This window comes from Agelaius tricolor, unplaced genomic scaffold (genome assembly GCF_023055355.1).
Source record: "Agelaius tricolor isolate 1412-34295 unplaced genomic scaffold, bAgeTri1.0.p SCAF_7, whole genome shotgun sequence".
Classification (NCBI taxonomy): domain Eukaryota; kingdom Metazoa; phylum Chordata; class Aves; order Passeriformes; family Icteridae; genus Agelaius; species Agelaius tricolor.
The window spans coordinates 34,443,331-34,457,689 of NW_027269267.1; the positions used below are offsets into that span (position 1 = coordinate 34,443,331).

Sequence of the window (14,359 nt, forward strand, 5' to 3'; positions counted from 1 at the left end):
GGTAGAGCTCTTAAGACCATCAAGATTTGTAGACTGCATTTGTATTGTCTTTTGAATATGGTTACCAAAACACGTTTGATGCCAGTTTGTTTTTGTTTCATGAACTTTAAGTGAGCATCTGAGTAAAACAAACATTGAAAAGCCTGATGTGATGCTGCTGATATGGTTGGGTCAGTAACAAATATTGTCTGGCTACCAGCAGCATCCCAATGCTATTAGCAGACAGATTATCCAAGTTTTTAATAAAGAACCTGACTATTCTTTCAGCAGGGCAATGTGAAATTTGTGTATGACTCAACTGAAAAAATCTGTATATGTTTCAATAGTTTAGACACTGTTAATGAATTGTCATTCTTTCAAGAAAAGGGGTCAAAATTGTATGTGGGAGACTGGTTCGTGCTTCTTTTCACTTGAGAAAATGAATATAAAGATTTACAATTTTTTTTCTGCGTGGGAGTAGGAACTCATGAAATCTCTGAGGAGGATTTGGAAGTACTATGGGGAAAGTATATGTAATAGTGAAAACAGTCAGGAGATCAGAAAAATATCAATGTCAGGCTGGAAAAATTCCAAAGGAAAATAATGGTTTTTGTAAAGCTCAAGATATACTGCAGCTTGTTTACCTGATTTATTTGTGGTTTCAGTGGATTTTTGGGTAGACAGTTTCTTTTAGCCAGAATCTGAAGCTTTTTTTTTTTTTTTAAGTATAGGCATTTAATTATGTGAGCTATAATTATGTCTTACTGAAGTTCTACAATTCTGTTACTTTTTCCCAGTATACCGTTTTTGAAGTTAGCATCTTTGAAAGGATACCATTTATAATTGCAAGGAACTAATCTGTTGTTCTCATTCTGTCCTGCTGTTTTAAACACAACTGTGGGGACAAATCCACTGCATAGGCTTTGGAGACAGCAAGAGCTGACAACTGTTTAGGTATGTTCTGAAGGGAATTGTGGGTTATTAACTTTGTTGAATTTTAATGCAGCTTCTCTGGGAATTCATAAGGCAATTTAAAACTGCTGTAGTGTTAATTTTTTTGCCTTCCTTTGTCTTCAGTTTTGACAGTGATCCAGTTGCATGTATTCGCCATCTGCATTGGCAATCTCTGAATGAGCTAAAATGAGGAATTCATGACTTGGTCCACGTGAATAATTTGGTGCAGATATTAAATATGGGATCAGCTCTTTGCTCATATGCTGTGACATCTAAAAATTACTTTGTTCTGGTTATGTGTTTTTGTTTTGTTCTATTCTGTGTAGATGTCAATCAATCATCTACTAGTTCATTGCTAATTTAATAAAGCATGCAAAGTAGCGATGAGTTTTGTGAATATTGGAGGTTTATATTATGGAAGTTTTCCTACAGATTGGAAACATTTAAGTCTCCTGTGTGAAAGAGATGGTTACTAAGATAACAATTTTATGATTTTAGTTGGCTGAGGAAACACAATGACCTTTTTCCTGGAAGAATTAATGCTGACTTTCACTTCTCCAAGATGTTGTAATTCAGGGGATAGATGCTTCCTTCAGTGTGGCCTCTAGGTAATGAGTTTGAGATGGCTGAATATGTTTAGGAGTGGCATTTCCTACTGTAATATCATTATTAAGTGAAACACTAAGCTCAACTGCAGTAGTATGTACATGTGGAGATACACAAGGAGATCTTTGGCTTAATTTAATTCTAACAGTGGATTCTTATGTGATCTTTTAAGACTAGATAATTCTTCCCCCTTTGCTTAGCAATTCATGAGCAGGGAACTCTTAGAGCTCGATTAGAAGAATATTTGTAGCAGTTTAGTTGGAAGATACCATCCCCACAGACAAGGCACATTAATGGAATATAGGAGTTTGTGATCCATTTCATTTAAAAATTAAAACTTCCTGCAGGAGCTCAACATAACTTACTTTGCTTCAACCTTCAGAGGAGTAGGTGCTTTCACAGAATCAGTTGCTGTGTTTCACCTGAAGATGGTGACTCCATAAACTGCTCCAAGCTGTCATCTGGCTGACTGTTAAGTTGCTCATCTGGGTTGGAAGAAGGAAGTGCTGAATGCCTAAGTGTCTGAATTGATAGTAATTGCTTTGGATATTGTTAGTTTGGCTTTACAATAAAACTAAGCTTGGTAGTTTAAATGTAGCATTTTCTTCATATGCTTCACTTCTAAGGAGTTTGTTTTCATTGGCCTGTGGATTTAGGACACCAGAAAATAAGGTCTCTTGAAATAGGATTAGTATTTGAGTCCACTGTCAATGTGTTGCTCGTAAATTTAGGATCAGTCAATTCTACGCTATAAAACACTTTGTGTATGCATCCTTGCCCTAGAAATGCTTATACTCAAGTCTAGCAGTCTAAATGGAGGAGCTCTCATGGCTTGTTTATGGTTTACATAGGTATTTTATTGAATCCTCTCAACTTCCAGACTTCATGTACTCCTAAAGAGGGACCATCTGAGCAACGCTTTTTGGGTTTGTGTAGAAACACTATATTTTTTCCAGCTTAAAAGAAAAATAAGCAAGTACTCCATTTCTTTGGCATGCTTACAATTTTGTCCATCTGTTAGAGTGGCAAAATGCCCACTCACAATATGGTGTACCAGTTTCAACCAGGCACAGGTGCCAATGAGAGATCAGTTTCGTTTTCTGACACAAGAATTTTCTGGTGGGAAGCAGCGCCATATTAGGGGAATATGCTTTGTTAGACTGATTTCTTCTGTTGGCATGTGTATATATCTCATAATAAGCACTTATGCAGTGCTTTACATTTTAACTCACTGTTAAAAAAAATAAAAAGATAAAATTGAAGGCATTGCTGAATGGTGGTCTTTCCTATCTATTTTGCAGCCGAGTTTACTGAGATTTCTGCAGTTGAGAGAGGGGGTGGTGGGGATGAAGGGGTGTTGTGCATATTGACCCAGGAACAAGCATGAAATAAAATGTTTATTAATTAAAATTCTTTCTCTTTGAAGTTTAATCACTGATGAATTTTGATAATATTACAATTCTGTGAATAACTGTTGATTTTTTTGAGCCGGCAAAAGAAAACAAAGGAACAGAAACTGTGCTTTTCAGGAGATCTTGTTTACAGAATCACAGAGTGTTTGAAGTTGGAGTAGTCTTGAGGTCACCTGACCTGCCCACACAGGGTCACCTAGAGCCAAATTGTCCAGGAGGCTTTACTGCAGGATTTTGCAGTTCCCCTCATTAAACCATATGAGGCTCCTGCCAGACCATTTCTCCAGCCTGAAAAGGTCTTTCTGTATGGCAACACAACCCTCTGGTGTATCAGCCACTCCCCCCAGCTTGGTGTCCTCAGCAAATGTGCCGAGGGTGCCCTCTGCCCCATCATCCGAGTCATTAATGAAGATGTTGAATAGGACTGGACGCAGTATTGACCCCTGAGTACACTGGCCTTCGATTAGACTTCGTGCCACTGACCACCACCCTCTGGACAAGCCATTCTGAAAGCTTTCAGTCCACTTCACTGTCTGCACATCCAGCCTGTTCAGCAGCAGCTTCTCTGTGAGGATCTTATGGGAGGCTGTGTCAAAGGCCTTATTGAAGTCCAGGTCTTTGATGCTCAATATTTAGGACTTTATTTCTCTTTCGCTGTGTGTTTTTATCATCTTTGCAAGTCCATGCTTAGCTTGACTTTGCTTGGCAAGCTGAGATATTTCTTGCATCTGAGACTTGGGATGTTCACACAAAGACAAACTTGTTTATGCACAACTTTGAGCATGTGCCTATTGAATGACTCCAGTTTTCTTTGATTTGGCTAGACTATTTCTCCAGGCCAGATTGGATGGCACTCTGAGCAACCTGGTCTAGTGGAAGGTGTCCCTGCCCATGGCAGAGGTTTGGAATCAGATGGCCCATAAGGTCCCTTTGAAACCAAGCTATTATATGATTCTGTGTTTTTTCCAGTTTGTCAATGGAATTATGACTTCTCCTTTGTATGATTCCTGGCCATTGCAGCCTGGCAGCACTTCTGGTCTTAATAAGCATATTTTTTATTCCAACATCCAAATGGAGTAAGGACAAAGGAAGAATCCAGTACAGAATGTTATCTTTACTTTTTTTCACAGCAAGCTGGTATCTTACTGTAGTTTTCCAGCTGAAATTTATACCCAACATGGGTATAAATTCATGCAGCTCTTATTTTTTGTGGCACATTTCACACTGCTTCCAGTGTTATTCTCAAGCCTTTGGACAGTCAAGGCATAGGATGTTTACAGATTTCCTTTTATCAGGAAAAATTTTTTTTCTGTCCAAGTCAAAAGTTATACTTAGTTCTATATAAATGACTAAAGTATTTGGCAAGCAATTAATCACATTCTTTTATGTTTTAGAGTGCTACCTAGAAAATATTTTGTCTAGGTGTAGTGATTTTTTTGTAATTTTGACCAGTCAGCTTAGCTTTGTATCTGTAGTCTATCCTTTTGTATTTTTGTTCCTTGTCAAAAGTAGATATGTAGGCATTGTTTTATTTTATTTGAGATTCCTGGATTCTCATGTATTTTTCATGATTTCTGAGGTAACAGTTGAGATTACTCTGGGTTGTATGGGACCTGTGGAGTGACTGTAACCAATCGTAATTTAAAACAGATTAACTTCGCTATGAATTCTGTCCTGTAGTTCACTACTTTTGCTTTTGTTCTTCCTCCCTTTCTGATAATGCTGTACTTGCCATCTGATTGCAACTGACCTTTTTGGAAAAAAATGAAGGAAAAAAGCACAGAACACTTCAGTTTTCTTGGCATTGTCCATTTTATTTCTCAATGAATATTGGAATAACTCCTTCCTCACTACTCTTCTTACTAATATAACTGTGGAATTGTGGGGATTTGTTCTTTACATACATTACCTTTTTTCATTTTGTAATGTGACCTTTCTGTGTTAGATTTTCTGTATGAATGTGCTGCTTTTACATTTGTCCTTGATGATTCGACCTAGTTACCTTTTTACTATTACTCTTATATTTTGAATCATCAAAGCATTTCTGAATAGCCAGCTGGTCTCTTACTGTGTATGTTTCCTACTATCTTTTGTGTTAAAATAATTTGTATTTGTGTACTGAATACTGCTTCTCTGAGAAGTGCTTAGTTGTCCCGACTCCTTCCCACTAGAATTTGATTCTGAGAGGAAGAAACCTCTCAATGGAAGAAAGTCTACTTCCATAAACACAGTCAATGTCCATTGGCTGTCTTCACTATTTTCCTTTTTAGACTTACTAAGGATGATTGACAGTCATTTTGTGAACACAGTCAATTACTTTGCCTTCTATCCTTGCATTCTCTGTGCTAGTGGATTTCTACATTAAAAAAAAACCCCAAAAACAACAACAAGAATGCCAAAACAAACAAATGAACAAAACCCCACCAAAAGTGGTTTTCAAGAGCTGGCTGAACAGTCTTGTACTGCAAAGTCTGAAAAGCTCCTTGAAGGGATGTATTTAGACAGAATTCTTTCTGTCTTAGCAGTACTCATAGAAGGAATGTTGAAGCTCTTTCCTCCATGAGGTACAGCCCTCAGCTGTTCTTCTGTATAATTGATGTGGGCTGGAGTTTCCCATTGCATTTTAATTTTTCTACTTCCAATGTCTCTTTAGTCATTGTGTATTTTGTATTGTCTTGGCTCTTTTTTTTTTTTTTGCATTATTCAGATGTGTATGACTTCTTTCCTAAAAGAAGACTTTTTTTTATCTTTATAACATTTGCACCTCTAATGTTAAGTTTTACCTCACCTCTGGAGACATAATTTGGATTGGAGGGAGAAGGATCAAATTCCCTCTATGTATTGCAACGATGAATCTCAAACATCTTAGTATTCACTCTGTTGAAGCTTTAGAAGTCTTGGGTAAGAAAGGGGTTTTTTAGGTTAGAAGTAACCTCAAAACCTGTTCTTTGACATATTTGTATTAAAAGTTTGGAGCTCTCTGTTACAAAAGAAGTAGCCTGGTTCAAAATGAAAGAGGAGGCCAATGTCAGCAGATCCTTTTCACGCTTATGGTTATGATTTGTATCTGACCCCAGCAACATTTGAGGTTGAAGTTTACTTGTTTCCCTGTATCATCGGTGCAGAGTTACATCTCTGAAGGGGGTTCAGCTGCATTTAATTAGGTAACTTAATCCCTAAAGGTGTCCTCTTCTCATGGACAGTTATAAAGGAAGCCTAGTGTACTAGCTGAGGTGTAGGTTTCTGTTTCTGGTGAAATATCTTAATCTTGCCATTTACCCTTTCCACAGACCATTACTGCAGTTCTCTTTAAGACTGAGGGTCAAACCTGCATTAGCAGTAGAGAAGAACTGCTCTAGAGGTCAAGGAAAGTAAGAAAGGGATTCAGTCAATGAATGCAGAGTTCAGCTTTGTTTTTGTACATGCCAAGTCAAAGATTGATTCTTGTGATGCCTGTAGAGCCTCTGTTACTTGAATCAAGAAACTGCCTCTGAATGAGGAGAGTGCTTTCCTCTGCTGCTTGCACCTATGGAGTAGAGGTTGTGACAGATATGTTTTTTATGTGAAGTACCTGCGTATTCTGTGTGTGATAGCACCTTGGCTGGAGTAGGGTTGATTGTTATATTCATCTCAGATATGCCTGCTTGTAGTACCCAAAATCAGCTACATGGTAGAGTCTTTAAAGAGTTTTCCTTTGAGTAGAAGCTGTAGTGGCTGTTGATCTCTTAACCCCAGAGTTCCTCACCCTGCTGTAAAACTGCTTCCTGAGTGCAAGGACTAACTGCTTCTGCTCAGCTGCTGACATTTCTGAGCTCACTGGCATTCTATTGCAGTGATAATAAAATGACATGAGGCACTTGCTAAATGCAGCAGGTCTGGAGAAGCAGCTCATTGTACCTTTGTAGACTAGACTGCAGTTAAAACAGTTTGTGTATGTGACACTTCATGAGGAACTATTATAAAGAATTTCTTGTTCTTATGGTAGCTTCCTATGGTAGGAAGACAGTGGCCAGTAATGACAGAGCTCTAGCTAAGGATGATAAATATCTCTAAATATTGGGAATTAACCTTTGCAGATGACAAATTGTGAAAATTATGTGAAGCTTCTGCCATTCTAATTAATCTGGCTAAAACATCAAGCAAATAGGAACATTTCTAATGTCTCCAAGAACAGAAAACGACTGCAATAAAGGGACAAATGCCAGCATATTGCAGGAGGTGCCCTATGCTTTTTAAGTCTGCGTGTCCAGATCTTAACTGGTAGAAAAGACTGCAATACTAAATGCTGTTTATTTTTTAAATTCTTATTTTAATTTACCTTTAAATGTATAAAATACCTAAAGCTATGGCACTCTTTATTTTAACAGATAAGGAAGGACATACATTTTCTCTATTCTGGGTGCTGGTGAGTGTTGTCCTAGGGGCAATAGCCATGCTGTGCAAAGAACAAGGAATTACAATACTGGTAAGAATTCTCTTATTAACTGAATTTTCACCTCAACAGCTGTCAAGTATAGTTGCAAAGTCTACAGAAATTAATCTTCTCCACAGCTAATGACATGCATACCTTTATATTCTGTTCAGAAAACTAATTAATGTTGACAAAAAGCAGTATTCTCATAGATCCGTCTTAACTGTATCTTTGCCAATCTGTTAGAGTCTTTCACTTTAACTTTTGTAACCAGGTTGCATATATTTTTGCAAGCTTAAAGATTTTACAACATTAGTTCCACTTTTGTTGCCCTTGGTTTTGAATTAAATTCTTGACATAGCAGGACTACAAACTTCTTGTGAAGAGAAGGCTCATGAACAAAGAGATAACTGGAGGAGAGCATTTTTAAAAGCTCCATTCCCTTGCTTTTGTGAACAGTGTAATTACAATTAGGGCCATTGTTTATGGCCCTAATTATAATTATATTATGGCCTAATTAGCACTTCTAGTACTGCATCTCTTCCTTTTGTCCCTTATTTAATGATCTGTCTGTGGAAACAGATGTAGTTATTGTTCATGTTTATTTTGGTCTGGCTTTTTATAACTTCAGTGAAGACAATGCTGGTTTAGGTGACCAAACTGGCCACCTGAAATGCTCTATCTGTGATTTTTACCTTTTATATAGCCATATGTCTCTATTAATAAATCCAGTTTATAGCTTTAACTGACATAGATAAGCAACAGAAGCAGAAAATTCTTTGCAGCAATGACCCTCTTGTCCTTGCTAGAAGAAAAGGGAAAAGAAATTACAGAAAACTTCTTGATTTGGGACATTTTTTTGATAGATGTTTGTAAATGTTGTGATGTGTTTTTCAAAGGTATCTGTAAGGAAAGCATAAGGGATTGTCTTAAAATGTGTAATTTATTCTAGCAGTATGAAGTAACTATTTGAGCTATCAGATGCAGAACTATTATTGGATTTGGGATTTTATTTGTATGCTGTTGCACTGCTAGGATGATTATATTTATTGTTGTGCTAAGGGGCACAGGTCGGAGGGATAAAGGGCTAAATCACCCATTAAAAAGATTACTTGGAGGCTGAATGTGATTTTCAGTAAATTCTTGCCTTCCTATTTCCATCTGAGTGAGCCAAAAGCCTTTTAATTGCCAAGTGGCCTTTCTACATGGAACCAAGCCACACTCTAACCTATCTTCTGTCCCTTCCCTCTGACTGTTAGTGAGGGGCTTGTGGCCTCCCAGTGTACCAGCCCTTTCCTTCAGCTGGAACTAGTTCTACTGGGGTGTTTTTTCTATTTAGTCTTTAGAACAGTGAGTTAATTTCTGAAATTATTAGAATATAGGATAAATACTCAAGAATTACCATGGTGATAAGCTGAAACTTTTGAAGCAGAAATTTTTGATTTTGCCAGTAACCTCAGTAGAATTACCACTGGACACATTTATACATATTTTTTTCTTGCTTGGAGGTAGTTATATGCAAGTGTAGCCCTGCAAAACATCGAATAGGTTCTAGTTTTATGTGTAGTGGCTGATGTCATATGCAACTCTTTTTTTCTTTTTTTTTCCCCAGCAACTTGCACTGTGCTTATTACTGTAGTTGCAAGAAAAGCAAGCTTGATATCTCTGTTAAATCTTTCTCAGCCTTTGCCTATACCTTTTAAAAACAGTATTTCTGAAACCTGGAAGTCCAAAGATACCATACAACAAAAAATAAGTAGAAGGCTTAAAGAAACTCCACCTTACTGATAGAAGCCTTACCTTTTGACTGCAGCATTTACACTGCAGAACACTTGGGGAAGAAGATGGAGAGCAGAATTCTGTTGTGACCATGCATATGTTATCTAGCTTGCTGGTGCATAATATTCCCTGAAGGGTTATTCCATGTAGCAGGAGAATTCTCATTGCAGTAAAACGTTATTCTGCTAATCTGAGCTGCATTTACCATTCTGCCATCATTGCTACCAATGTATCTCTCTAATTGTTTGGAATCAGAATTAAGATGTACAGTAAGTCAATTCAGGATGTATTTAAAAGAAAATATTTGTGGTTAGCTGCTTCATCTTTTGCTGTTATTTTTCTCTTGGCTCCTTAGGGTTTGAATGCAGTGTTTGATGCACTGGTGATTAACAAGATAAATCTTTTGGAGCTCATTCGAAAGTTACTGTATAAGGACAAGTCATTGGAGGTGAGTCCTTGGATGTTTTGTTCATTCTTACAGATTTTGTTCATTCTGGCCATTCAGACAGTTATGTCCTAAAAGACAAAGATTCAGCTTCTGGCAGTTTTGTTGTTGTTGAGAATTGGGAAAAAACAAACCCAAACCAACCAACCAACCAAAAAAGGTCTTGTTAGTCAGCCTAGTAAGGCATCTTTGCAGCAACATGAGTAGTAATGGGGTATTGTTAGAATTGCTTTGAATAGTAAAACTCCTTCCACAATTTTCTCAACAATATGTTAAAAATGTTAAATAGAACCGTTGACTGCTTGATGCAACAAGTTCTTCAGGATCAGTAATTATACACCTGAAATGGAACTCAGAATGGTTTGGTCAGAATAAAGAGAGGGAGAGATTCATTCAGATTCTCAATGACAGAGTTAGACAAGTACATTAAAAACATATTATGTTATGGGGTCCTAGTGGCTTTGTAGTTTAAAGAAAGTTAGGTAAGCACTGATAGTTGCTAGGGATTGATTTTTCTGACTTTCATTGATGTCAATTTATCTGGTATTGTCTCAAGTGGAGTCTGGCACCTAGTATTGGCACTGGCAAGCAAGCAACAGAAACAATCGGCCTCAGATCAATGATGGATACCAGCCAAGTAGACCTACAGCCTACTACAGCTAAGATTCTCATCCAACATTCAACAAGGCAAAAGAATATTCCTTGTACTTTGCTGCAGTTAGTGGTTTCACTGCAGAGGAGTCTCACTAATGTTTCTGAGTGGCACAAGTCCTGTGGGGCTTTTAAATTCCTTTGTGAGGAGTGAAATGAGCTGCAGGGGAAATCAGGGGAAGTAGGTTCTCTAGAAATGAAATAATAGTTTTGACCAAGAAGGGCTAAGTGAGGACTACAGGAGTGTTTCAGGCAGCAAATGGGAATGCTGGGGAGGTTTGTTGTATAAGGAGACTAATGTCAACTAGAATATGACATGGGAAGCATCTAGAATTGTAGGGATCTACAGCAGAGCTGGTTCAGAATTAAGTGCTGGAAACAAAAGGTAATAAGTAGAACCTCAGGAATAAGTGGCCAGTCAGCCTCACACCAGTGCCTGGTAAGAGCATGGAATAGATCCTCCTGGAAGTTATGTCAAAACATATAAATGACAGGGAGGTGGCTTGAGACAGCCAACCCAGCTTCACCATGTGCAGATTGTGCCTGACTAATCCAGTGGCCTTCTGGAATGGAGAAGAGAAGGCTCCAGGAGACCACCTCTCTAGGAAGCCTGTTCCAGTGTTTGACCAGTAATAAATTCTTTACAATGAGGGTGGTTACTGGAACAGGTTACCCAGAGAAGCTGTGGAACCCCATCCCTGGAAGTGTTCTGGGCCAGACTTGACAGGGCTTTGAGCAAACTGATCTAGCAAAAGATATCCATGGAATCCCTTCCAGCCCAAGCCATTCTATGATTCTAGGAAATGTCAGAGGCAAACCTTTTTGGAGTCACTCTTTAAGCATGAAGAGCTCAGAGTGTGGTGCTTCTGTATTATAGAAGAACTTTTAAATGGTTCTGTTTCAGTGAAGAAAACATCAGATGTGCCTTTTCCCTCTTATTCTTTTGGTAGAAGTAATTAATTTTAGCTCCTGTTACCTGCAAAAATCTGTTCTGCTCTTTTCAAGGAAGTATATCTAAGATTGTTTTGCTTTGTTGAAAGGCAGATTCTAAAAACTCTTCAAGTAAGAACATTTTTTTTTCTTCTTGATTGAGACAGGTTTCAGTTTCATGCCAGATTTCAGTTAGCTCTGAATCAGAGAGGAGACAATAACACTTCTTCCACTTTTACATTCTGCCTACTGAGAGATTTTGTGGCAATTGTGAAATCTGGCCTTTAAGAGACTGCATGTACTGTTAAATAAAATGAAGCCCTGGGCTAAGAGATTTTGTTGTTAATCTGTCATAAAGCAGTTATAAATATTCACTATATGTGGGTTCTTTTCATAGTACAATTTTCTCCAAAAGCTATTTTATAGGAAAACTATTCCTAAATCCTCCTTGTAGTAATTTTGGTTACTGAGATGTCCAGGTTGGAAGCAATCATTTGAGCACAAAGGCTTGCTTATGTAAACTCAAAATTACAAACTGCTTTATCCTTAGATATTCAACTAAATATTTTATCATTACTCTATTGTCAATTACAAATACTAAAAAAGCAATCTGAAAATTGTTTTTTAATTTAACTTTTCCATCCTTTAGAAAATAAGTATCTTCAGCCAGTGCACTGATATCTGATATCCTAAAAATCTATGGTGGTCCTTGCTAAAGAGCATAGTCCACTAAGAGGTAATCATAATTATTGTGCCATCTTAAAGCTATGACTGGTGTATTGTTATACTTAGTGATGATTCTGTTTCCAGTCTCCACTGGTGAAGCTTGAAGAATCTCTACAGTGCACACTGGTTTGTTTTTTGGTTTGGGTTTGGTTTGGTTGTTTTATTTTTATTTTTTTTTAATGAAAATTATGTGTGCTTGGAGAAAAGTGTTATATGTTCTGGAGAAAAAGATATAAAAGTCTGTCAGATTTACTGTCTACACCATCATTTCTTTATGTTTTATGTGACTTGCCTTCTTTACAGCCTGGAGGGTATATTATAAAATGCATGATGTAAACCAACTGAGTTAATATAGATCAAACACACTTTTATACTTTTTCTGATCTTGGGTCATTTACCCTGAAGTAAGTGATTTGGGTGCCTCTCTGTTATTAGCTTTTTAATCAAGTTTTTGAGTGAAAATTTTAATTCAGTTTCTAATTCCTCCCAGTTCCTAACTGTGTAGTTTTCTTGGTATATACCTGTAATTTTACCTCTAAAGATACCTAAGTGGACAAATTTTTTCCATGACAAGCAGACAGCTGAAAATAGCTATTTAAAACAAAGTCCCCAAAGTACTCATCCTCCATTTTAGAAAGAAAAGATAAATTAATTTAATATGCTGTATACTAAAGGCTGTATTCTGCTCAAATTCCCTGTCAGAAATTGCCATGTAAAACTATATCAGCTATAGAATTACAGAGGATTTGTGGAAGAGTCTTCTTGAAGTAACAAGTTTTGTTTATTGATTGAGAAGGAAATTAAAATATTTGCAAGAAATACTTTCCCATTAAAATGCCAGCTCTAATAGCAAAACCACACAGGAATAGCTTTTTTTTCTTTCTGAGATAGAGGTGAAAAGGATACAAATGTGTTGGGTAAGAGAACAAATACTGTTCCTATATGAGGTGGGTTTTTTTCTTTCTTTCTTTTTTTCCTGTAGAGTGCTGGGCTGTTAAGAAAGGGGCTGCTTTTCAGGATAGCTCTGTTGATGTGTGGAGGGGCCGGAATACTTTATATCCGCTGGAGGATTATGGGCACAGGGCCCCCAGCTTTCACTGAAGTAGACAACCCAGCTTCATTCGCTGACAGTCTGTTTGTAAGAGTAAGTTACAAAGTTGCTTTTTTCTGGCCAGCTCAGAACCTTTGTCTTTTGTGATAAAATTAAGTTTTCTGTGCTTCTAAGAAACAATAAAGTGGGCAGTTTTTACATTTCAAGATATGTGTGATAAGTCACCTTCGCTTGTGCTGCTGTGATGATTCTCTGCAATTTTTTTTAATAGTATACCGTGTATATTCTTTGCATTCAATTTAGCATGCACATTGCAATACTTTTCCATTTACTCCATATTTTTCCCATGCATGCAAGAAATTAGCTTTTGCTGATTTTCATCCCTTTTCCACACACTGTGCTTGACTTTTCATCTTTCACAACTAAAGAAAATAGCACAAAGTTCTAGTCTGGTGTATATGGAGCATGTCTTGCCTATACAGATCTGGTGGCATTAAGGATCTTTCTGGAGATGGAGAATCAAAGATAATGACAGTGGATGATGTCTTTTGATGTTTTCTCCTGTTGTACGAGATTGTTCTTTTTATGTATGAATATTGGTTGGATAGCACAGAATTGCATTTCCCTGCTCTGAACTAGAGAGCCACCTAGCTATGTTTAAAAGAAAATTAAAAATTAACTTCACAGCTGTAATTGTAATGGATATGTAAATAGTTGTAATATAACAGTATTCATGGCCTCTTTATTGTGTTACAAGGGGAGTGAGGGAAGAGAGATGGACTAAAGTTGCCCCCTTCTTCACCCCCCCCAAGTTTACTATCAAATAAATGTTTGTTTTCTCTTTGACTGACAGGCTATAAACTATAATTACTACTATTCACTGAATGCATGGTTGCTGTTGTGTCCCTGGTGGCTGTGTTTTGATTGGTCAATGGGCTGCATACCCCTCATTAAATCCGTCAGCGACTGGAGGATAATTGCACTAGCAGCACTTTGGTTCTGCCTAATTGGTCTGATATGCCAAGCTCTGTGCTCAGAAGACAGCCATAAGAGAAGGTAAGAGACAGTGATGAATTTTAAATGCCTGGCCAACTTGAGTACAGTATTATTTTGTTAAATCCACTACTGATAATTTTAACAATTCAGTGGAACCAGTGTCTAGCAAATGCAGATCAAATAAATATTTATAGCTGTCATTACAGTTTTATCCCAATTTGGGTCCATCACTATACACCAAATAGTAGGAAACAGAGTTGGAGGAGGAGGCATGGATGGCTGCTTTATTTTTTTCTTCTGAAACGGCATTTTGAGATCCTTAACACTGTAGGTGGTAAAAAGTAATATGTGCTCAAAATGCAGTAGGAAATTGTTTGTTGTTGCCCATACTTCTTACAAGTCATCATTTCCTTTAATTT

At 37.3% G+C, this 14,359-nt stretch overlaps 1 protein-coding gene across 3 annotated transcripts in view; it reads left to right on the forward strand.

Annotated features, from left to right (window-relative positions):
* The window catches only part of TMTC4 (transmembrane O-mannosyltransferase targeting cadherins 4), a 55,948-nt gene that overhangs the window by 16,876 nt on the left and 24,713 nt on the right, over positions 1-14,359 (forward strand). For all 3 annotated transcript variants that reach the window (XM_071430898.1, XM_071430900.1, XM_071430897.1), the window contains 4 exons: positions 7,319-7,416; positions 9,497-9,589; positions 12,876-13,037; positions 13,798-14,000. In XM_071430898.1, coding sequence (XP_071286999.1) covers positions 7,319-7,416; positions 9,497-9,589; positions 12,876-13,037; positions 13,798-14,000 — 556 coding nt within the window. The remainder of the gene's footprint in view (positions 1-7,318; positions 7,417-9,496; positions 9,590-12,875; positions 13,038-13,797; positions 14,001-14,359) is intronic.